The sequence below is a fragment of the Morus notabilis genome, unplaced genomic scaffold, assembly GCF_000414095.1.
Source record: "Morus notabilis unplaced genomic scaffold, ASM41409v2 Scaffold2016, whole genome shotgun sequence".
NCBI classification, from domain to species: domain Eukaryota; kingdom Viridiplantae; phylum Streptophyta; class Magnoliopsida; order Rosales; family Moraceae; genus Morus; species Morus notabilis.
The window spans coordinates 64,455-89,245 of record NW_010367286.1 but is presented as its reverse complement, the minus strand read 5'-3'; the positions used below and the strand labels follow the sequence as shown (position 1 = coordinate 89,245).

The following is a 24,791-nucleotide window of genomic DNA, read 5'->3' as shown; positions in this document are numbered from 1 at the left end:
TAATTTTCTCATCCCAAATTTGGAACTCATAATAATATAGGATCCTTAGTACCTAATAAAATAATTCAGGAAAAAGTCCCAATAAACAATTAACATAGGGTCCTTTTTTTGCCAGTGCTTATATCATTAATTCTTCACTCAACACTTGTAATTGAAAGTCTGAGAGCGTTTCCAACCTGACGTTTAAAAAATGTGTCTTAAAAGAATAGCATGTAGTTTTCCCATCAAGCTATGTTAATAATATGTAGTTTTCCAATCAAGCTAGTGTTCCAAGCCAAGATTCAACGTGCATGACCTTTCTATTTTTGACAAATCCTAAAACTGTTCTTCCTATGAAATCAGCGAATGGCTCCTACACACACACACATATATATGTATATATGTGTGTGTGGGGGTGTGTATATATAACAGAATGGTCGTGAGCTAAACATGACCTTCTTATGTTCTCTGTCAATTATGTTATTTACTCTTTTTATGAGTCATTGCCAATAAAATAACTATTAGGTGAACATATAAAATCAACAATATGAATTGATAAACAAGTTTTCACGTTTGACACAAATGCAACAGATTTAAATACATACGTACATACATACAAACATTATATATGTGTGTATATATATATATACATATATTGCTGGAAAACAGATTAAAATATGTTACAATATTGAAAGTTTGGCATACCTATATAATGTTCATGTATAATCAGGTATTCCCACAGAAACCATCACCTATTCCCACTCACAGTATCCTAACTAAATAAAGGTATTATGGCAGCCATAAAAAAATTTTCAAATTAAGAATCTGTCGAAATTATTAAATTCATAATTTACCGCCTAACAAAAAGACAGAAAGAAACACAAATCACAATTTACTCTACATATCTTCCAAAATTCTCCTATTTAGATTCCTTCCTCTCATTCTTGATCCTTGGATCTTAACTCTTGTTGCTTCAATTTTTGTTGAACCTAATTGATAACTAACAGTTTACAGTGATGACCCCAAGTTTTATTAGAATCACATTGATACCCCTTAACCAATACTAATTACAATAACTAGAGCATAAAAGACTTAGCATAGCTAGCTCAAAAAGAGCAACCCTCCAACCAAATTGAATGCAACACTGCAATTTGACAATCATGTTTATCGTAAACATGAATATTATAATCTGAACAGAGCAGAACAAATAAAGATTGTTCTCACTCAGTATACTAACACATTTGTGCACTCCACTTTAGCAAAACAATTAACAGTTCACATGTTAGAGTCAACACTTTACACGTGATGCATAGCTTTACAAGGTCAGAAAACCCTTGTATGGTTAAAAGGCTTGAAAATGTTTGCTTGGTACATGTCAATTAGTCTAGCTGTTCAACCATCAGTCTCAACTGTACATGATCAATTAAACAAGTAGTTTGGTTAAAGGAACACCTTACTTGGAATCGAGACGAAAATTTCTTTGAGTTAGCTCCAGAAGCCAACTTTCGCAGCCAGACCGGAATTGAATTTGTATGTGCTTATCGAGCATGACAGACGCTGTACAAAAATAACGCCAACTCCTGCAATCATTTAAATTTTTTAACAAGTTCTTATTACTTACACCCATGAATGTTGTATATTATCTTGCTGTTCTAGTTCGAGATGATGAGGCTTTCGATTGGTTCTGTTTCTTCCCATTCGACAAACCACTGTCACTGGCACTGCCCTCAACAAGGTTATCATGAGCTTCAGAAAATTCTGTAGTCCATGAATTCAAAGGGACTAGCGTATCATCTTTGGAGTTCCTCCTCCGCTCATCATGGCGTTTCACATTTTCAGATATCTCGTGGAAAGTCCTATTTATTTTAGCAATTCCCCTTTCTACTGGTTCTACAACGTGAGACACTGTATATTTCATGTCATCCACAATCTGAAAGAGGAAGAAAATAAAAGTCAATGGAGTTGATTCAAAAGGCCAACAGTAATTAAGAGGCACAAGCTGATAATCATACAATTTCACCACTTCCAAGAACCACGTCACGAACACTCTGAGGGAAATTCAAGCGTTTTTCTCTCTCGTCATGACGAGCCAACCGTACCGTAGTTGATTTTTCACAATCATGAACCTCCTCAGGATCAGGAGGTGACCCCAATGATGCATAGTCAGCCATGACAGCGACATTACGAACACATCTTTCTCCACGCTTGTAGGGAACTGCTGGGAAGACATAAAGGTGAACCATGGCAGCAACACCCATCTGTTTAACAAGTTTGGAATCAGAAGAATTTTGAACTGAACGATGATTATTAGAATTTTTTTTTTTTTCATCTCAAAACCTAATCCGACGTTGACTAGTAATTTTTCAAGATGAAGACATCTTAAATTAAGTTTACTCGTGAGATAATTATAAAAAAAAAAAAAAAAAAAGTTTCCATGCGAGATGATTTTTCTTTAAGAGTAGAATTTCACTATCTAAATTATTTTTATTTCCTTTAACCAAAATCAAATCACCCTGAAACCTCTGGAACGTCATCCAAATTTTTTTTTTTTTTTTTTTTTTTTTGGTAAAACCTGTGTATTAGTAATCAAAAAGTACGTACAAACTGTAAGGAGTTATCCTCAGTACACAAAACGCAAACTAAGTCACAAAACTGGAGACCAACTCCTGCCTAGATCAGAAATATGCATACTACTAAAAATCTTATGTTGATAGATACAAATAGCTACCCCTAATTTCATTCATAGCATGTTTTCGCTGCCCATTAAAATGCCAAGTGGCTACCGTGCCTACTACCACTGACCACGTTTTGACATATGACGCTTACCGTCCATATAACTACTATATTTCTTTTACTAAGATTTTATTGCATAGAAAACTTGCGATTGGATTTGTACCAATAAAGCATCATTCAGCAATGAGCTCAATTTATAAGCATACAGTACACACCTCTATGCATATGATGTAGTCTTGTATACGAGTTTTTAGTTCTTGTGCCAGAGCCCCTCTAAAGGTTCCCATTGAGAAAAGAAAAGCTACTGCAACTCCTTGCCACCATGTCAAGAATACAATTGACTTGAAAACTAGGAACTTTGCCAAGGGTTTAATGGGCTCTAACTTCTCTTTGGTGACAGAATAGAACTGCACGAGGCAATATAGGGCCCAAGTCTGACTAAAATTTAGAACAACTGCCAGGTACGGGTAGCTGCATGTAAAGGTTCAGAATAAGACACATACAATAACAAAAATGACAATTAATAACAACCTAGAGAAAAACTAATGAAAAAATGTCCTCAACGTTCACGAAAATCTTTGGTACATGCAAAACAAAAGTTTTACATGAACTCTAGACTTCGGCCATCCAGGCAGGTGTAGTCACAGATGCATATGTGTGCTTAAGAAGACGTGAGTATACATAAAAGTTATACATGGACCTGAAGATAAACGAGGTTTATGATTATATCCTACCCGTATCTCCACTCAAACTTTCCTTCTCCATAAACCCCAAAAGACTCGAGAATCATTGCTAGGAGAGCACATATCATCTTCAGTATCATCTGCAGAAAAGGTTCAGGTAAACAACAAATCACCACAATAAATATAAAAAGAGAGACTAAAGAAAAATTCGAGCAAAGCAAATCAGCACATACATATTGAACAATGCCAATTTTCACAGCATTATAGAAGTCGGGACCAAGATGCCAATCTCGTATGAGACAATTTAGCGGGAACGGATGTTCCACAACTCCATAAGCATATGCTTCATTCAAAAGAGGCATTTTGTGATCAACTACGCTTTGATTTTCCATAAACTGGATCGTCCTCTCTTCCCCACCTTTAGGTCAGCATCAAAATTTTTCCCAAGCAAAAATTAAAAAAAAAATGTCACTCCATTTTAATTGCATCAAACTAATTAGAAGATTCACACTTAACAAAACCATTGACATACAGAAATTGAAAAGAAAATAATAAGCACGTTAATGCCATCATGGCTGAGACTGGGTTGAAAAGGCTGAGGCAACATACGAATAGTCACAGGTTTCTTTTGACGTACCTAAGCAGGCTATCAAGTATCTCTCAAAGCAATACAGTGCAAAAGCCTCGTAGCAGTCCCGGATTATTTCACAGTTAAAAGCAGAACTTGAATCCAACAGTGACAAAAACTGCATTGCAGAACATGAAATGTTATTAATAATGCAAAGTACTTCCAATTTCATGCCAGAAAGTACAAACTATGCACGTAATTGTGTCCAAGAAATCAGATTTCATGACACGTGTTTTTCCAGAGCGTTTGCACATAGCAAGTTTTTTCATGTTTATACATATAGCATATCTCCTATTTATGAACCATAAAATAAATACCAAAAATAAATACATAAGCGGGCATTCAGTTATCAGTTCAAGTAAAATATTCAAACAGTTAAATGATATGCAGCACTATATCTTGTTACAGAAATTGTGGGAAAAAAAATAGTCTTTTAATCTGCAAGAAATTACTTGGAAAAATTACATATTTCATCAACTGAAGCATCCACTCAAGTCATTGAAAAACATGAGTGCACACAAAGATTTTAAGACTGTCACGACCTATGGGCTTTTCAGGAAAAAATCTGAAGCTCCGTGAAACTTTTCCGAACTATTTTTCAGTCTAGTAAGTATAAAATTGACTTCCTTAAAAACAAGTATAAAAGTTGACTAAATAATACTTTCATCGTGATGAAGTTATAACAACAAACAATAAGGGGCAGTGGGATTCATGGAAAATGCTTTTGCTTCTTGTACTACTTGAAATCAATGTCATTAGATATGATTCATATTACATTAACAAGACTAAATCAATTGTCCTCTTCGTAGTAATTGAACTTAGTAGTCATGCACCGACTTAATATGCATTCATATTAGAAATCTTACTAGCAATGTAAAATAAAAACCAGATTACAAATGTAAAATAGATAAACAAAACATCACACAACAAGAATTGACTATGGTGTCAAACATCACAAGACTAAAATGAACTAGGCGTAATCAAAAGAATTCACATCAACTCGAGCAAACATAAGAGAAAGAATTGAGACAAATCTAGCTCATGGAGGCTGCTCAATGAAAGAAGATAGAAGATAATGTATGCCGTATACCAAAGAAATAGGTAAATGAACAAACCAAAAAGAGAGCACAGGAGAGAGGAGATTAGCTCAATGTATAACTAATATCACACTTTCTACTTTTGTATTGCTTCTACCTTTAATACATTGATGGTAGGTCAATTGGACCTTTTTTCCTGCCCATCAAAGAAATTTTTTAGTTCCATGTGAAGTCTCTGACCTGAGTAAGAATAGAAGCTAATAGAGTAGTATAATGGGATTGATGATGAGTGCGGTAAAAAGCTCTGGGTCCCTTGGGTAGTTAGTTAGTTACCAGTTTATTTTCACGACTATAATAAACCCTAGCATATGTATGAACATTTCGTTTTAAAAAGTAGAACCCCTGAACCCTAGGTGGAATCAAGCATCCATTGTCCTTGTGTTCAGCTTGCTTTTGCTATAAAAGTTAGGAGAGTCACATCAGCAAAACAAAACTTCTTTCTTTCTTTTTTTTTTTTTTCTGGACTGGAAAATTTTCTATATACCTGTATATGCATAGTTAGATAAGGGTGCAGCATGAGTCAAAAGTGGGGCTCTAAGCTAACCTTTTCTCTTATGGACCAGGTTTTTGCTAATGAAGGGAGGTCAAGACTCAAGATCTCTCAAGACTGCTAACTCTAGTAGCATCTTCATTTGTTTCATCCAAGACCTTTCAAGACTGCCAACTCTAGTATCCTTTAATAATTCCATCCAATGACTTAAGAATCACAAGACTGGAACGAAGCCAATTGCTCGGGTGTACTTCCTACATGCTAAAAGCATATAATTTTGCATCCGAAAGAGAAGTAACAAGTAATATGTGCCCCGGTAAAATGAAAAATTATATATATGTTTTTTTTAGTTCAAATAGAATATACTAAAATTTGCCTAACTTAATTTCAAGAAAGTTATAGACAAGCAATGGCAAAAAATTTACAAGAAACGGTATTGAAGAGAGAAGAAGAATAAGAAAAACAGGAAAAAAATTGAGCAAAGTGAATTACATCATACCGATTCCAGTGCATAAACAGGAACCATTAGAATGAGACCAACCAGAAACTTCTGCTCCTGAAAGTAAATAAGCATACGTCTCAGTTTGGAATACCACATATGAAGAAACAAAATATCAAAATCCAATTACAAGGCCATGACACGAGACATATGCAAACAATTTAAGAAGTTCTTACAAAGACACTAACAAAAGATAAAAATCCCCCCAATAAAAAAATAATTTTTGTCCTCCAAAGTAGAGCGAGAAGAAAACAAACCTCCGGCTGATTATAAGCAACTAAATGCTCAAAGATAAGATACATGGAAAGAACAAGCGCAAGAAGTACGAATATGCCGGCACTAAAGATGGGCCAATTGATGACGAATGCTGATTCTGCACCCAGGTTTAGTAACCACATATTTCCTGATCTGCTTGAGGACTCGACTAGAGTAAAAAGGAAGAACAAAAAATAAAAACCGCCCTTCCATTCCATTCCGTTGCTTTACAATCCCGCAACTTGATGATCAATTTATCTTCACTACATCAACGACTTCACAGACATGACTAAAGACATCAAGAACAGAAAGTGTCGGTGTCGGATCTTTATCTGCGTTCACTTCTGACACAAACCACTCTTGGATTGTACAACCGGAAATAACGGCGATTACTATAATCTGTCATAGAGATTTGTTTGCATTTAAACATGATATGCCTTCTAACTCAGATATGCACTCATAGTTTTGCAATGGCAAACAAAGAATCACCAGTGGCAAGGACCCCAAGACCTTCAATGAGAGTAAAAAGATCACTCAACAAGATTAACTGAAATAGAATGATCCCAAAGACCTTCAATGAGAGTAAAAAGATCACTCAACAAGATTAACTGAAATAGAATGATCCCAAAGACCTTCAATGAGAGTAAAAAGATCACTCAACAAGATTAACTGAAATAGAATGATATGCAACTCCAAATGCAGCAAAACGTAAAACAAGACAAAAGTAGTACAATAATCAACAAAAGATAACAAATGGGTAAACGCACAAACTGATCAAAATAGCAATTTTTCACCAGTATCAACCAAAAATCAGAATAGCAATTTTCAACGATTCAAACAAATTCCAAAAACAATAATCAAATACTATTGTCCCCACTCCTCAACGTCTCGAATTCTGAATCTCATGCAAACTATAACAATCACATAATAACCCAAATGCGGAAACTCTACGACAACGATCATTAACTAATATAAGCTAAGATTTACATTCCTAAGCAACCCATTATAAGATATGTAAAATCTATGAAATCCCAAATTAACAGAAACGCGAACTTGGTTTTTCCAAGACAAAATCAATCCCAAATTAAAACAAAAATTAGGAACCGAAAACCAACCATGGAGGAGCTTGGCTCGTGGGTGGATTGAAATCGGCTCTGAAGGACTGAGAAAACGAATCGACGGTTCTTCTAGGGTTTTTTTTTTTTTTTTTTTTTTTGGTCTTGAAAATGCACTTTAACCGACTAAGAGATGTTCGTTACGTGCCTCGAATATATTCATCTTACAGTTTTTCTGCTGAAGCAGTTGTGCACCATCGAACGGTGCAGATAGCTGTGGGCCCCATCAAGTCCTCCTTGGAAAGAAAATCGTTGTGCAGCTAATTAATGTATGTTTGACGCCGTTTGTCTTGTTCTTTCTTCTCGGGCTTTTTTTTTTTAATTTCTTTTTTGGCTTTTTGTTAGTTTTCTTTTTGCCTTTTTTTAATGAGTTATATGGCATTGTTAGTTTCAGAATTTCAAACAGTGATATTTTGGTACCTAAGTTTTAATTTAACATATTAATCCGATACGAGTTTATGAAGATTATAAAAAGTTTACTACAATTAGACTCTAAAAATTCCATTTTCTAAAAAGTTTCAGCAACGGTGCATAAATTTTAAGGACTCGTTCATTTTACTCGTTTAAGTTGAAAATTTGAGTTAAAAAGTGAATTTATGTTAAATAAAACATTATAATAGAAAAATGTTAAATTTGAATTTTTGTGATAAAAAACATTATAGTGAAAACTTGAGTTATGATTCAAATTAGTAAAATAAACGGAACCTACAAATTCATATCTTAAACTATGAATCTCTGTTTTAAGTGGTTCGTTCTATGTCTACTATTCATGATAACTAATCCCGAACTTAATAAAATCTCAACTAAAAACATACATTAATGATTAAGATAATTAATCGCCCGTTTAGTAAAGGGATTCGTTCCCTGATTCGAATCATGATTCGTGATTCGCTATAATATTTTTTCTCATAAAAAATACACGTAAATCAAAAATAATTCTAATCACATGATTCTAATCTATGAACCAAACGGGTTCTAAAAATCATATTTAATATGCCCATAATAATTGACACAGCAAAAGTACGAAATAATCATGTTATATAAAAGGAATAAGTACAAAACTGCCCCGTAAATCAAAAATAATTCTAATCACATGGTTCTAATCTATGAACCAAACAGGTTCTAAAAATCATATTTAATATGCCCATAATAATTGACACAGCAAAAGTACGAAATAATCATGATATATAAAAGGAATAAGTACAAAACTGCCTTTATAAGAATCATCTTTGTAATATTGATATCCAAATAATCCATAATCCTAACTGTTCTTTTTGGAAGAGCTGATACGTTTGACCAAAATTATCCCTCCAACCCAAAAAAACAAAAATAAAAAAGGATTATGGTAAACGCCGTAGAGAAATTTGGTAATTTAAAAAAAAAAAAAAAAAACAAATTACCAACCATAGGTCCTTGACACCAGTAATTAGAGAGGAATCTTACATATGCGAGAGAAAATTTAGTAGATTATTTTTTAAATTCAACAAAACAAATTATTGACTACTTTAGTATTGCCGAACCCAAGTTGCATAATAATTATGTTACAAAAATTAGTAATTACATTACGGTATTACAAGTCTGTTTGACATTGTTTTTAGATGTGTTTTTTAAATTTTTTTTGAGAAGTAACTATAAGATAAGTTAAGGTATTTGTTAAATCCTGCATTTGTTCAATAACTTCTAAAAAATTATAGTTAAACAAAAGAATTTAGGAAGCAAGTCAGAGATTACATTTTCAAAGCGGCATCTCTTATCACTGGCCAAATTTATTAAAATAACCTTAATAATAAAACTCAATTCTCAATTACCCATTTTATTTTTCCATACCAAATTGAAAAATATATATTTTTGAACATCTTTAATAACTATACAATGTTAAATTTTACTCAAATACTTTTTATAACTATCAGAATATTTAAAAATAAGAACAAAAAATAAAAAGTTTAGTAAATGAATAAATTTTCTCTTTGAATTCTTAAAAATATTATAAATAATAAAATTAAGATTATATTTTTTTGACATTGTGGTACAAAAATACTACGAGTGGATCTTAAAAATAAAAATAAAACTAACTATAAATATTTTTACTTAAATATGCCTGTACATATAAATAATAATTTTACACATAATTTATTAAGCACCTCTATATTTTTAACCAACAACATAACTACAACCAAAAATTACAAAAACACAAAATAATATTAAGGTCTCGTTCAGTTTATCGATTCAAATTTTTAATTTAAATTAAGATGTAATTTTATGTAAAAAATTTTAATTATAACAAAAAAAAAATAAATTTGATTTTTTAAAAAAATTTAACTATAATAAAATTAAAATTAAATACTTAAATTGATAAAATGACCTGCGTTACCAAAATGCGCTGGATATTAATTACTATCATCCATAATTGCACGACGCAGTAATTAGCACGTGTGTGGCTACGATGATCCCTTTTCCACTTTTCTTCTCCATTTTTAACCTTTTTGTTTCATTAATGACATCACAATTTGTGATCCTTTTTTTTCACTTTTTTATTATATTTATTTATTTATTTATCTCAGTTTAAACCCGCTTTCTAAACTCGCTTTAAAGACAGCTAAAAACCACCATAAGCACAAGAAAGAAAGAGGGAAAAAGAAGAAGAAAAATGGGAAGCATAACAGAAGAAGAACAATTGATTCAAATGGTCAGGGACTTCATAGAATCAGAATCAGCTCCGCAGAATCCTCCAGAACCATTTCCTCTTATAAATAATCATCGCCAACCCGCTTATATCGACTCTCTACAGGTCTGTTTTCTTAGTACTAAAACTCATAATCATTGTGTGTTTCCTTACTCTTTCTTTTTTAGTTTTATTATTTGGGTTTCTTATTTGGTTTTTTTTATTTTATTTTTTTTTTTTTGCATTGTTTTAGGAGATAATATGGAGGGCCACAGACAGTGAAGTTGAGATTCTTGAGAAAATTCTGATGTATGTGACAAACTTGGGAAGTTTAAGGGAGCCAATCAATCTGAAGAAATGGATAGTTTTGAGGCTCAAAATGGATGGTCATGAAGCCTCTCTTTGTAGAACTTCTTGGGTTTCTATCTTAGGTCTCGCCAAAGGTTGTCTCACAAAAGGTTCCACTTTCCTTTTTTTTTTTTTTCCCTCAAAAGTAAGAGAATGTTTAGTATCTAGATTCGTTTTTGAATTCGAATCATGATTCGTGATTTGTTATTTTTTCTTATTAAAAATACACGTAAATTAAAAATTATTGTGTTTTTTTTTTCCCTCAAAAGTAAGAGAATGTTTAGTATCTAGATTCGTTTTCGAATTCGAATCATGATTCGTGATTTGCTATTTTTTCTTATTAAAAATACACGTAAATTAAAAATTATTCTAATCTGGTGTTTTTTTTTTCTTTTTTGGGGTTCATTTTTTCATTAATTAATTTTACAGGTGATTATGAATTCGTTGATGTTATGATCATGAGAAATGGTGAAAATGGCGTAAGCAGCAGCGAACCTACAAGGCTTATAATAGACATGGATTTCAGGTCTCAATTTGAAGTAGCTAGGCCTACAACAAGCTACAAAAGGCTTGTTGATTCTCTTCCTCAAATATTTGTTGGGAGTGAAGAAAAACTTAAAAATGTGGTATCTCTCCTTTGCTCTGCTGCAAAACAGTCCCTCAAAGAGAGTGGTCTCCATATTCCTCCATGGAGAAAAGCTAGTTACATGTTAACCAAGTGGTTCTCGGAGAACTGCAAAAAAGTTTCCATTTCACCAAACATGGAATAATTCTGATCTTATTACAGAACTGTCTTGTCTTATGGGCAACTCTAGTTTTGTCGTATGGGGAGAATGAGCAAATATGGTATATATAGACTATATGCTATAATCCGGGAGGATTTTCAAGTTCTTTTTCTTATTGTTTCTTGTTTTTGTCAGAAAAACTTTGGGTCAATTTTGTGGAGGCAGACCTCAAAGTTTTGATCTTTCTCGTTTCTATTTGCCCTTTTTTTAAGTGGCAAACTCAGTTTGTACTTGAGCACTTTAGCTACTATATATATATATATATATATATATTGATATATAACGTTTGTTTTATTACATCCTTTGAAAGCAGTGACAAAACCAAAAAAATTTATCATGGGGGTTATAATAAATAAATAAATAAAACAAAATTTAATGGGAGTTATAAAATTAACTTTTTATATTTTTAATGGGGGCTAAAAGTATATTATTGTAACACAATAAATATTCATCTACATATGATCCATTGAGCTTTTTGTGGCTCTCTGTCTGTGTTTAAGAGTTCCTCAAACAAAATTTAAAAAAAAGACAACTCGAGTTTTAATTTTATTTAAGTTCGCGTTCTTTTAAGTTTTAATTTTATTTAATTTTACTTAATTTTATTTAAGTTACAATTTCAACTCAAGTTATAACTCAAATTTAACTTAAAAATTACACTCAAATTACATTTTAAAATAATAACTCTTCAGTTTCTTGAAGAAGCTTCATTGTGAGCTCCATGCTTGTTTGTCCATTGAAAATATATATTTTTTTCTTGCGTACCAGTGTAACTTAATACTCGTGCTTGACAAATGAATGGAATAGTGGCTATTAGTAGGACATAATTTATTGCTTGTTGTTAGTTTAATTAACATAAACAGAGCTTATGCTTTTTTTAATCAATAAATAAATAGTTATAGATCCTAGGCATGTTCCTCTATTAAATAGAGACTTGGGTTCCAAGTTGGATTTAGGAACGTTCCAGAACAATAATAGATTAGCAATTAGTAAAATAATTTCCCCAGAAGAAAAGCAGAAAACAGAAAAAGTAATATATTTATTTATATTTATTCAAGAAAGAAACGCTGGAAAAAGTGCGTGCTTATCCACATTCAAAAGATGCCAATTTAAGGATAGTTGGGAGTCAACCAATCAAAGACTCAAAAAGCAGAAAGAAAATCAAGGGAAAAGGACGCAGAAGAAAATGAAAGGAAATGAAAAAATAACAAAGAAGGAAAATTCTCTAATACAAGTATCCGTAAGTAAAAAATTTTAAACCGTTAAATTTAATAGATAAAAAATTTAATTTAATGATGTATTCACGTATTAGAAAATATCCACATTAAAAAGAACACTAATAAAACTTCATCAGGCAAAAAAGATCCGAATAAAACGTCCTTTTGTCTTTATTATGGTCCGTTTAATTCACTAATTTAAATTTTTAATTTGAGTTAAAATATAATCTTATGTGAAAATTTTTTATAAAAATTAAATGTGATTATTTTAAAAAAAAAATTTATTATAATAAAATTTAAATTAGTGAAATAAACAGAGTCTATGACCTCGTTCATTTCATAAATTTGAGTTTTCAGTTTTAAGTTTTTACAATAAAAAGCTTTTAAAAAATGTCACATTTAACTTTTTTTATTACAGTAAAAAATTTTTAAAAAATATCATATCTCAACTCGAATTCACAAAGCGAACGATGCTATATAACTTGAATTAATTGGTGTTTTTTTTAGTGGGGGGTAAAATTGGAACTATATCCGAGAGTGTGCAGATTGTACTTTGACAAGATTGCGAGAGACAACAAAAGAAGTAAAAGAAGAGAAAAACAGAGTAGAAAAGAATAATGAGATGTGACGAAAATAATGATTACTGTTGAGATACGATGGGGAGATTTTGGGAGCCAAACTTCGCCACTGCAATAACTGCTGAAGAACCGATCAGCAAAGGATCCGAGAGCTGACACGGAGAAAAATGTAAAAACCTCAATCATCACAGACACACACTACGAAAAACTAATACCCTTTTCTTTTCCTATTTTATTTTTACTTATTTGAACTCTTTTTTTTTTTTATTCAAACCACTTTAACGTGTTAATCAAACCCGCATCAGAGAATCAAAAATAATATTAATTAGGGAGGTGTAGAATTAAAAATAAAACATTAAAACAAAATTAAAATTATGTGTTTAAACACATGAAAAAAATGAGTTATAAATCAATAGTTTGAATCAACCCTCAAATATATTTACCAAACACTAATTTAATAACTTTAAATATCAACTCCAAAATGAATGTAAACTCTAGAAAGCTCCTACCATTTAGATGACGTTTGATTGATGGATTCAGAATCATGATTTAAAATTATTATTAATTTATGTGTGTTTTTTGTGAAAAAAAATATTATAACGAATCACAGATCATAATTTGTACCAATCCTTGAATCAAATACACTCTTACATTTTATTTAAATGATTTTACGAGCCAGTTTGGTTAAAAAATTTAAACCAAAAAAAATGAAAAAAAAAAATAAATTTTATAAAAAAATACTGTAATAAAATAATTTAAACAATAATATAAACCTATGCATGTCACATTTACTTGATTAGCCCGGCAGCCAGGCTTTTTTTGGATGAACCGTGACAATCCCCAAAAGTAATACACACCCAAAGTACTCTCCAGTTAACGTTTGCCAAAGTGGGAAAAGTTTATTATCATTGCAAGTCTTAATCAAACCTTTCAATTCACTGTGACGAACCAAAAAAAAAAAAAATGAAAAAGACGGAAAGGAATAGAATCATCATCAGAATTGAGAAGTTTGGAAGCAGACCTGTCCATCTTAGGAGGGGATTGGAGGCATAAAAGGCGGGATATCCATAAATACTCACACAAATTCTGTGGCCATTAATGGAGATGTCAGAATTCAGATAGAAATGTGAATTTTCACTGTTTTTAATATTTTGATTGATGGTCGATAGGCTCCACGTCGTTTTTGCTTCCTCTGGCCAAACATGTATTAGGGGCTCCATCATTTCGGATTTTTAGGGCACTTATAAAAAAAATTTAAAATAATTATTTTTATCTTTTACTCAATTTATTATTTAACATGTGATTTTACTGTCTCATTTTTTTAAATAATAATATATTATATTAATAAAATTTATATGTTAAATAATAAATATAAAGAATGATAAAAAAATAATACTAATATTTTTAAAAACAAAACCTTATACGACTCAACAATGCGTGTTTCTCAAACAAATTATGACAAACATAAAAGGAAAACAAAACAAAACTAATAGTCATATAAACTTAACGGTCTAAAACAATATTCTATAAAAAAAATATATTAACAGATATATTTAAGAAAAAAAATTATGTAGGGCTTAAAAATATTTAAGAAAACAAATTACGGGACTAAACTTTTTTCTTTAATTCAAACAGGATCAAGTTAAGACAACAACTTATTCTATGTAAATTCTTTCTTTCCTTTTAAGGACATCCTATTGAAATTCTGAACAAGAAAGAATAAACATAAAACAAGAAACTTAACATCATAATAATAATAATTTCAATGTATTCATTGGGTACTAAAAACAACCATAAATAATGACAAATTGAGATGGTTCAATAAGTATTTTCCATTTTTTTTCTAGAATTTCTACTGCATCAAGTCTACTTTGAAAGCTTATCTGATAATCCGTCTTATTGATAGTCTTAATTTTTTAATTGTTAAATTTAATTAAAATTAATATTAGATTAAAAAAAACATGTAAAAAATTTTAATACAGATTCGATAACTAAAAAATAAAATACTATCGATAGTCTATTTTTACAAGGACTGTCCAAAAAAATCCCGTCTACTTTTTAACTATTGGTAGGAGTTGTTATGTTCGTTGGATTCATGTTTTAACGATCTCATAAAAATAACCCAACAACAAAAATAACAGTATTTACTGATATTAACTGTAGATGCAAGTTGAACTCAAAAAGAGTATATAAAAATAAATAAATAAATACAAACTGTAGTGCGCAAGCCCTGTAGTAGCACAAGCTTGCTCCAGTGAGCAAAGCTAATAATTGCGTGGCTACATTTATAGGAAGACTAGCCCAACTGGAAGCTTTATAAATTTTCTTGTTGTACAAGACTATTCTTTTCCTCATCTACATTTCCTGCGCCAAACCTTGTTGAAGATTTGGGTGAATCTCTTTTTCCGGAAATCTCATTTACTATCTAAGGCAAATGAAGTGACACAAATCTTATCCGAAAGTTCGCTTGAAAGTTAAAATTTTATAAGGCACTACTTAGGGACTTTTGTTGTAGTGGTGAGGTGATAATACTAGTAATAATGGAAATGGAAATGGAATGAAATAGTAATTCTTATTGCCTGAATTATGGAATTTTGAATAATGATTATTCAATTTGGGTGATTAGGCATCGTTTATTTCGCGGATTTGAATTTTTAATTCGAGTTGAAATGTGACATTTTTTTAGAGCTTTTCACTATAGCAGAAAAAGTTAAATGTGACATTTTCTGAGAGCTTTTTACTGTAGAAACTTAAAACTGAAAACTCAAATCAGTAAAATGAACGAGGCCTTAATCTTGACGTGTGGCCCACAAATATTCATTCCCTAAGCGCTGCTCACTTTCTTTACCACCCCTTGAATTTCTTCCACCCAAATCTTTAATCTCAATACAGGAACTACTATGTTTGTCACTTCACTATTAGTCAAACAATAGTATTATAAAGCTCTGATTTTTAAACTTATTTTTCTATGTCATTTTTTAAGACTTGTTCTTTTAGAGTTTAACTTGAGTATAATTCTTGAGTTAAATTTTAGTTATAACTTGAGTTGAACTTGTAACTTGAGTTTGTGTTTGATTGTGTACATTTGAATTATGGTTTGAGATAAGAATATTTTTGAGTTTATGTTTGAGTGAGTCAAAACTTGAATTTGTATTTAGATAGTATTTTAATAAAAACTCAATGCTGATGAAAAATTTTAATAGGGTATATGGGTCAGGTTTTATTCATCTTTTTGTTGTTAACGCATAGAAAAAAAATCATCTCAATTAGAATTAAAACGAAAAAATTAGTATTTTTAAAAATAGAAAAAATAATGTTCATTAATTTGAGTTTAAGTTTCTGAACTCGAGTTAAAGGGGAAACTTGAACTCGAGTTGTAGTCTTAAACTCGAGTTTAAACTCGAGTTTAAACTTAAAAGAACATGAACTCAAATAAAGTTGTAACTCAAGTTGCATATTTTTAAATTTTTCACTCAAAAGAACAAGCCTAGAGGTTTTGATCCCTAACCTTAAAATTGAAGACCAACTTTTGAAACATAAAGAAATTAATGACGTCTTCTGATAATTTAAAATTAGAAAAGAAAGCAAGAGCGCGATGCAAATTATCTTAATTTTTTAGAGCTTTCAAAAACAATAAGAGAATATTTTGCTTTTAATGTTACCCGTTTCCATAAAATTTCTATTACAATGGGCATATATATTATCTGTCAAATTTTAAATGTTCAATTTCAAGGCTACACCAAAAGTGCAAAAGAAAAAAAAAAATCAGAACCAATTGGCCTTGAAAAAAAAAAAAGTAACACTAAAAGTTAAAACTCCTTTTTTTTTTTTTTACGAATGAATTCACACAGTACGAATAAAAACGCTTATGTTGCCACCATATTATGAACCACTGTGAGTTAATAGAGAAATCATAGGTACACGAAAATACAACTCTCACAGGATATCTTGTTGTATGCGCACTCCAAATACATTTGATATGACATACCAAAAGGGGGGGGGGGAAAGTAAAGAAAGAAAGAAAGAAAAATTTACTTTACATATCGAAATTACATTTCTTTCAACCAAAACCAGCAAAAAACCTCATCAACTAGTTAATGTACCTTGTGTGGTTAGTGAACCCGTAAAAAGATGTGACAATTTGACTAGTTCTTGTCTTCGGTTTCTATTGGAGGCTGCGGGTGCAGCTATATTTGATATAGGGGATTAAAACTCTTTTGATTGCATTTCACTTCTTACTCTGCGAAATAGTAACCAATACAACATGTGTATGTGTGCAAGAACAATGCAATTGATAAAACCCCTCATCAACTTACACTGCAAATACGGGTGTGCTGCTTTCCCAAACCGTGTATGAATGAATCTTCATCTCTTATCTACATCATAATTTTTCTTCAAACAACCGAGGTGCTTGAACGAGCTATCCTCTGAGCTTCTTCCAAGTCCTTCAGAAACCTACAAATCCATGGCAAATAAATTTTGAACAATGTGTAAGCTGTGATGAATACAAAACGGTTACATTTTCTTCAACTGTCTACAATGCCACCAAAATCAATAAACTGACGAACTTGTCCGATAAGAATGCCTCTTCACTACTTTTAGAACTCCATCTCTGTCCTTTTAGGATGCAAATGTATATACTATATGGCCATGTTTGATAGCTTGCATTGTACAAAGTGTATTGTATTGTATTGTCATAATACAATATGGTGTCTGGTGCCACATTGACATATTATATAGGGGATCAAAATGTAATTTTTCAAAAATTAAGGAGTCAATATGTAAATTTTCAAAGTTTTTGGGATAATAATGTATTTTTTAACACTTTTGGGCTTAAAATATAATTCTATAAACTTTAAGAGGCCAACATATAATTTAAAAAAAAAGACAGGGACAAACTAAAATTTTGAAAAATTAAAGGTCAATATGCAATTTTTATTAAAAACATATAGATTTGCATTGTAACCTCTCATTTTTTAGACAACTACAAGTTCCGGCCCAACCCTGTACCGACCAGATCCCAATCAGACATGAACAATGAACCCGCTATAAAATAATACAATACACTCAATATACCAAAAATGAGTTGTCTTCTATAATAATTTATGATCCGTATTAACTTTATACAACATAATGGTCATACCAAACATTGTATAACTATATTATTATATAATATGATGCTCTAATACGAAGCAAAAACATGGCCTATATGTTTTAACACTCGCTGCCTACTAAGTGCAAACTTCTATTCTCTGGCCCAGCTTATGAGAAGGCTTCATTGTAAACGTTTTTGAAATTTGTTCAAGAACCAAGGTTACTATATGCATATGCAGATGCTGAGGCAAACTGGAGATGCATAAAAGTTCAGCCAAAGATAAAAGGGCAAACACAATTTGAGTTTCGTTGTGATAGGAAAGAGGACTAGTTAAACTAGCTACAAGTAATTTCAATGAATATAATATTGACCACTGAACCCATACCTCTTGGAATTGAGAACCACAGAACCGCCAAGTACAAAACGAGTTCCAGAATTGGTGGCATTTTGTAAAGCAACACAACGAGATTCCTCGTATGTTGTCCCACCAACAATGAAAATGACCACTTCCTGCGGCCTGCTTAAAAGAGCACACATCGTGTCCAAGGTTCAAATACACCGACAATAGTAAAGACCACACTTTTCGATCTTCTTTTTTTAAAAAACAATTAGCATAATTCCTATGATAAAGTTTGTCATTGCCATACAAGATAAATGATGAGCAATTTTGTTTACCTCAGAAGCATCTGGTAGAAAAGCAATACAACATTTTTCATATAGAAATCATTCATTCCACTCACAGAATTGCAGGTAGGATAGAGAGAAAAATCACACAACATTCATCTTCAAAAGAAAAGTCGGTACAACGACAAACCTGCCCTGTTGAAAATGATTTCCAATACATGGATAATCCACATCTCTCAGCCGTCCTTTAGTAATGCTTTCCATTGTTTGAAATAGGAGAGGTTGGTGTTGTGTGTAGACATTCTCAACCCCCTAGAATTCAAGTCCAACAACAATCCATAAGCATCTAAAATCAAAACCAAAAGCAGAAAGTATAATTTTCTTGGACATACCTTGAGTCCACGAGCCATATTACGAGCAATATTCAGAAAATCACGATTTCCATAAAGATCCCCAGTTCGTTTATCAACACCTGCTTGCTTCAAGAGGAACTGGACAAGCTGTAAACCACAACAGTCATTTCAGCAAAAATCACTGCATTTCTCATAAGACTAGTTTGCTTCTCTAATTGAGCTCTAGAAACGGGTTCAGTCTCCAAGAAACCCATATAAGTAAAAGGACCCAGAATTGTTGCTAGCATAATTATATTACCCCGGGTTTGTACTTGGGAGACCGAGAAGCCAATTTATTGAAAAGCTGCATCAGTTGAACAGGACTCTCCTTCTCATAGCGCAATGCATACAGCATCACAAGGCGCAAGCGATCGATATCAGATATATTTTCATTGTTCAAAAGATTTGTCACTGCCTACAAATAACATTTGGGAAGAAGAAAGGTCAATGCTCCATACTCATTCTGCTACCTTCTTATTTAAGTTTTCATGATACCACAGAACTTCACAGTGCTCATGTTAAAGTCAGTTTATACCAGTGGTAGAATAGTAATATTCTGAAGTTTGAAACAATAAATAGGCTTGTTAAGATGTATTCCACAGACAAGAAAGTGGAGAATAGCATAGTAGATGCAACATGGATTGTATTATCCAACATGCTCCCTTGAACATTATGTTACATTGTACTGTACACAACAATCCAATTTTAATGCTTCAAGCTTCAAAGATTTGGAGTCCTCAGGTCTGTTTTCTTCCAAATCTTTGTTTTCCAAATTCGTAGAACTCCCTAATGATTCTAATTTTTGTTCGTTTTCTTTTATTTAGAAAGCTCACTTTCCTTATAAAGATTGCAGCAAAGGAGACCTCTTTTGTCCATGTTTCAAGGTTGGTGTTTTCTTTGTAGATTGTGGCTGAGAATACAAATGAAGTTTTGTTTCTTCTCATAAACAAAACAAAAACCAAAAAGAGAAGAAAAAGAAAAAGAAAAACAGCTAACATTCGAACAGAACCTACAAAAACTTATTTTACATGTAGGGCTCGGGTAGTTATTCTTTCAACGCTACTTTATTTCTTTAGTAACACTGAGAGGGAGAAGCAAGTTGTCACTACCAGAAAGATGAAGATTTTTGAACTTATGAAAACATACCTATTCAAAACAGAAAAAAAAAAAAAAAAAAAAGGAGCATGTTTAGTGCATGCAAACCGTCATGTGTGTTGATGAACCAGATTGGTGTGAAGAAATGCCTTAAATGGGAATGCATTACAATTTCACAAGCCATTTTTAGTGTATGCAAACCAAGGAAATGGCATAAAAAGAGCACGTTTACGACATAAAGTTCTTCTAATTATACATTTGTTTCATACTAGAAATGTTATTCGATGATAGAAAGGAGGCAAAGAAGATAAAAAAGCAGAAGCAAAGTAGTTTCAGATATTAGAAAATCAACTGCTACATATGATGCCAAAGCAAACATAATGTAAAGGGAAAAAAATGAAAAGAATCTTTTACAGTACCTCAAAAGCTGCCACTTGTCCCCCATTACAAGCCAATTCCTGTTCCGTTTGTGAAACTAACATGAGTTTTCTCTCTTCAACTATTTTACTCATTTCTGTGACCAATGTCACATGCTTTGAAATATTGCCATGCATTTTCCTGTACTCAGGGTAGTTGTCAACAAATTTTGCCATGTCCTCTGCCAAAAGCTCAAGTATTTAAAGATTAAATACAATTCAATGATTCACACTCTCGTGCTATTAGTTAGAAGTCACAGCACCTAATAAATTGTGAATTTTCAAAACTTTCTTATACAGACCTATTGTCTGGATGTTCTGGTTGCTTTTTGCAGCTTGTTGAAATTCATCCACCAACCGTTTGATGTTCATTCCAATATCTCCAAAGTTCTCATACATGTTAGACTTGAAAAATGAATCTTGTTCTGATGAGAGCACAACCTCCTTTAAGCACAAAAAGAGAAAAGAAAATGCATTAGTAAATCAAATCACAAGAGATATATATGGTCCGAAGGAATTCTAATGCTAAACCTCTTGATCTTTCGGAAATTTCCCCAAGCTTCTTAAGTCCACTTTATTATCTTGAATGCCAATCAATTCATGAACCATGGCCTACAACATATAGCAGAATAAATGAGCTTGACATGATATTCATAAAGTCAGTCATCAGATTTTTTGGTAGGAAAAAAAAAAGAGAAAAAAAAAATCCTCATAAATGTGCCTGTGGTGAAACAGTAATCATTATCAGAATTACCTGATAAGTCCACTGATTCAGCAATGGAGTTACAGGGTCATCGCTCCTATCAAGAACCAGTAACAATGGAGAAATTTCTGTCCTTCTGAAATCAAAAAGACCACTTTCCTGCTGGTACATTAGCTTCTGTTACATCCCAAAATAAATTATCAGTTTTGTAATGCCCCTAAAAGTTCACGGAAAGATTCCACAGGCTATCAAGTTGCATTAAGAGGCATTATCATATACAAAACACAATAAAAATTCTATCCAGACTCTGGAGAAGTATGTATAAAAATATGTACCCTTAACACAAAAAACTCATGTCCAAATCAGTTTAAAACATTTATAAAAAAGTTAATATGTGAACAGTTTGTATCTTCTTTATGCTTTTCAAGGACTCCCAGTCCATCTCTTTGTAAATTTTACTCCATTGATATATCAATGAAAATTGTCATTTCTTATTAAAAGTAAATAAATAGATAAACATGTTGATATGTCGATCTAAAAGTCTCGCATTTCACAATTATACTTACGGATGTTTCCTGTGCAATTCGCTTGGCAACATCAGATGTCCTTTGATATCGAATAATAGGTCTTCGTTTCATTGCCAGAAAAACAGCTGCAATACCATCAACAACTCGGTCACAGAAATGCTGCAAATTTCCAGGATCTACAACTGCTGGGAGCATATAGGTGTGATTTGACGGAATATTCAGAGTGAAATGGTAAGGATCAACAGCAACAAAATCAGCATAGAACTCCTGCATATCAGAAGAACCATAATTGTGCAGAACATCAACATTGAAAACATCAAACTATAAATATGAGGTGATATGAACTAATCTACATCGTTACCTTAAAGTTATTAAGTTCAAACTAATATTTGAAATTAACTTAAATAAAATCTGTAGTGAAACAAAAAAAAACAAAAAGAGAGACAATCACGACTAACTATGACTATATGAATAATCCGATATAACTTTAAGTATTAAGCTTTAGTGCATATCATATTGAATATTATCTAGTCATGAAACAGGGAAAAAAAAAAGATAATAAAGACTCAGTTTAAAGAAGAAACAGTTCCCAGAATTTATGATACTATATTTCGGTGCCAGACTTCTTTCCTCTCTCCGGTTTTTTTTTTTTTTTTTTTCTCTACAGTCACAATGTTAGATTCAGACCTCTGTAATAATAAAATTTCAAGCAAATCAGAACTAGACATAAAGAATCCAGAAGTACAGCAACTAAACTGCCAAATAGCCAACAAGGAGTTACCTGAACTTGCTGGACAACTTCTAGTTCATCTGAATCAGCCAAGATATGAATTTGAGTATCCTTCAATATGTTGGAGAAAACTGTAAATTCAATATGTGATAAGAAGGGGATTCAAGCAATAAGTAACTTTTGCCAACAAAAGTCCTAAATGGTGAGGACAACTTCAAGATAATATTACGCATCTACATTCTTAGTTCCAAGCAAAACTAGAAACTCACATAGGTGGTACTCTCCAAATCTAGGGCTAGCCAACTGACGCCGCAGATGCTGGATGTTCTCTGAGGTGGGTTGAAGGAAGTAAACAGCTTTGAGATGGGACATCGACTCCCTCGATAATGAAGTCGATTCTATTAATTCTACCAAGAAGACCTCTTTCTGAAGAAGCTCTGACTGTGAATACACAACACTCACTGTACTGACCTGCATCTCAATAATAAGATATCGTTTTCAATCATCGAAACCAAAATTCTCCAACTACCTACCTTATTGACACAATTCAATCCTACAATGCTAAAATATGTACAAAACATAAGATTTACCATTTTATTCTAAAAACTGAGCCACTAAGCAACATAAGCATAGCATGCAACCGCTGACTCTTCATGATTCCAATTTACATCGTCGTTCACACTATTTCGTTTTGTTGACCATAAACAAAACATACGAGACCATTCTCACATTAGCTAGTCCTCATCCCGTAAAAAGAGAAACTAAACAGCAAACCCCAAGTTAACATATAGAAATTTCAATTTTACGAAACAAGTAAATCTACCACCGCTGGTGGTGGGGTGTGGCAAGGATGTCTGCCCTGAGTTTTCCTCATTCACAGCCCAAGGTTCAAATCCCTATGCCCACACAAAAAGAGTTCCAACCTTAAAAGTGGCAATGGTCAACTATGGTGGGTATCAAGGGCCAGTGGTGGACAGGTGAAACTTGGGTTGTTAACGGGTGGAGAATAGGCTTAGGCCCGACGAAACTATTGCGTCGGTGGGACCAGTTGATTAGTGCTGGTTGGGGTGGGAGGACACTAACAATCCCCTTTCTTGATTAGCCGCCCCCCCCCCCCAAAAAAAAAAAGGCAAATCTAAACCCTAACTAACTCACATTCATTGAATCAAATTGAGAAATGTCAATAAACTTTTAAACAACTCCGCAGAGATTAACAAGGACTAATTTCAAATAATTATTAAAGTTAACCCAAGAAGTATATTCTCCACTTAATTGCTCAGAATTCACAACGAAATAAACAGATGTTGAAAATCTGAACTCGCATTGCTCCTAACTGAACTCTGAACCCCATGTTGTTTCTTAGACATTTATAATTCAACAAAAACATCAGAGCCTAAATACCACCAAATTGACCAGACAAAACTGATAAAAGTACAGAAATTTCAGATTTCTCAGACGAGAATGTATTCCACGAGTTTCCCGGTAACCAAACAGGTACTAGCTTCAATCGTCATCACAAAAATGAATTGATTGCCAAAAAAAATAAAGAAATGGAAATGAAAAAGGATGGTATGAATATGATCGTACGGTATGAGAATCGAGAATGAGAACTTTCATGCCGGAGATGTCCTGAAGCATCCGATTGACGTAATCGCGCGCGGCCGAAACCAGCACCATTTTTTCCGATCTAAGATTTGCGAAGAACTTTTTGCAGTGGTTGTGGAATTTCAAGAAGTAAGCGTCGGAAAAGAATTAACGGAGACGGACACAGATTCAGAATCTAAGATCTGCTAACGACGACGGAATAAGCAAGAAAGGACCTAGCAACGTCGTCTCGACGTATAAGAACTCTTTCACGAATTATGGCTTGGTAGTGGTATCTGAAAAAAAGTAGATATTATAAAAAATAGTTGAATATTTAGTAAATTATAATTATAATAGTTACGTTAGTTTTAAAATTAATATAATAGTATTTAATAAATTATAAAGTTAAATTGTTGTTGATAGTTAAAAATTAAGATAATATTATATTATACTATAATAATATATATAATTATAATATAATATATATTTATTATTATATTAATATAATAAAAAAATGTTATTATATAATATATTATATAATTATGATATATAATATAAT

General features: G+C 32.2%; 3 protein-coding genes across 7 annotated transcripts; 1 reads left to right on the top strand and 2 right to left on the bottom strand.

Moving 5' to 3' along the window:
- Positions 1–1,153: 1,153 nt before the first annotated feature.
- LOC21387064 (protein LAZ1 homolog 1) lies at positions 1,154–7,574 on the bottom strand. 3 transcript variants are annotated; one of them, XM_024174852.1, is made up of 9 exons: positions 7,480–7,574; positions 6,367–6,874; positions 6,110–6,166; positions 4,033–4,141; positions 3,629–3,813; positions 3,447–3,535; positions 2,928–3,183; positions 1,992–2,237; positions 1,154–1,909 (listed from the first exon to the last, which is right to left on the bottom strand). In XM_024174852.1, the coding sequence occupies exons 2-9, from the start codon at positions 6,580–6,582 to the stop codon at positions 1,619–1,621; spliced, it is 1,449 nt and encodes a 482-aa protein (XP_024030620.1). In that variant the 5' UTR covers positions 6,583–6,874; positions 7,480–7,574; the 3' UTR covers positions 1,154–1,618. The 3 variants fall into 3 exon arrangements, with proteins under 3 accessions (XP_024030620.1, XP_024030621.1, XP_024030622.1); XM_024174853.1 differs by having other exon boundaries at positions 6,367–6,763; XM_024174854.1 differs by lacking the exon at positions 7,480–7,574 and having other exon boundaries at positions 6,103–6,166; positions 6,367–6,447.
- Positions 7,575–10,100: 2,526 nt separating this feature from the next.
- Positions 10,101–11,315, top strand: LOC112094301. Its single transcript, XM_024174866.1, has 3 exons — positions 10,101–10,267; positions 10,395–10,584; positions 10,919–11,315. The coding sequence occupies exons 1-3, from the start codon at positions 10,127–10,129 to the stop codon at positions 11,257–11,259; spliced, it is 672 nt and encodes a 223-aa protein (XP_024030634.1). The 5' UTR covers positions 10,101–10,126; the 3' UTR covers positions 11,260–11,315.
- Positions 11,316–16,935: 5,620 nt separating this feature from the next.
- On the bottom strand, positions 16,936–24,499 carry LOC21387063 (vacuolar protein sorting-associated protein 45 homolog). Of its 3 annotated transcripts, none has more exons than XM_024174857.1 (13): positions 24,236–24,499; positions 22,918–23,119; positions 22,700–22,779; positions 21,958–22,185; positions 21,443–21,568; positions 21,220–21,300; positions 20,991–21,132; positions 20,692–20,870; positions 19,437–19,592; positions 19,178–19,285; positions 18,976–19,097; positions 18,547–18,681; positions 16,936–17,521 (listed from the first exon to the last, which is right to left on the bottom strand). In XM_024174857.1, the coding sequence occupies exons 1-13, from the start codon at positions 24,323–24,325 to the stop codon at positions 17,461–17,463; spliced, it is 1,710 nt and encodes a 569-aa protein (XP_024030625.1). In that variant the 5' UTR covers positions 24,326–24,499; the 3' UTR covers positions 16,936–17,460. The 3 variants fall into 3 exon arrangements, with proteins under 3 accessions (XP_024030625.1, XP_010110484.1, XP_024030626.1); XM_010112182.2 differs by having other exon boundaries at positions 18,547–18,678; XM_024174858.1 differs by lacking the exon at positions 24,236–24,499 and adding an exon at positions 23,239–23,296.
- Between the last annotated feature and the right edge of the window lie 292 nt (positions 24,500–24,791).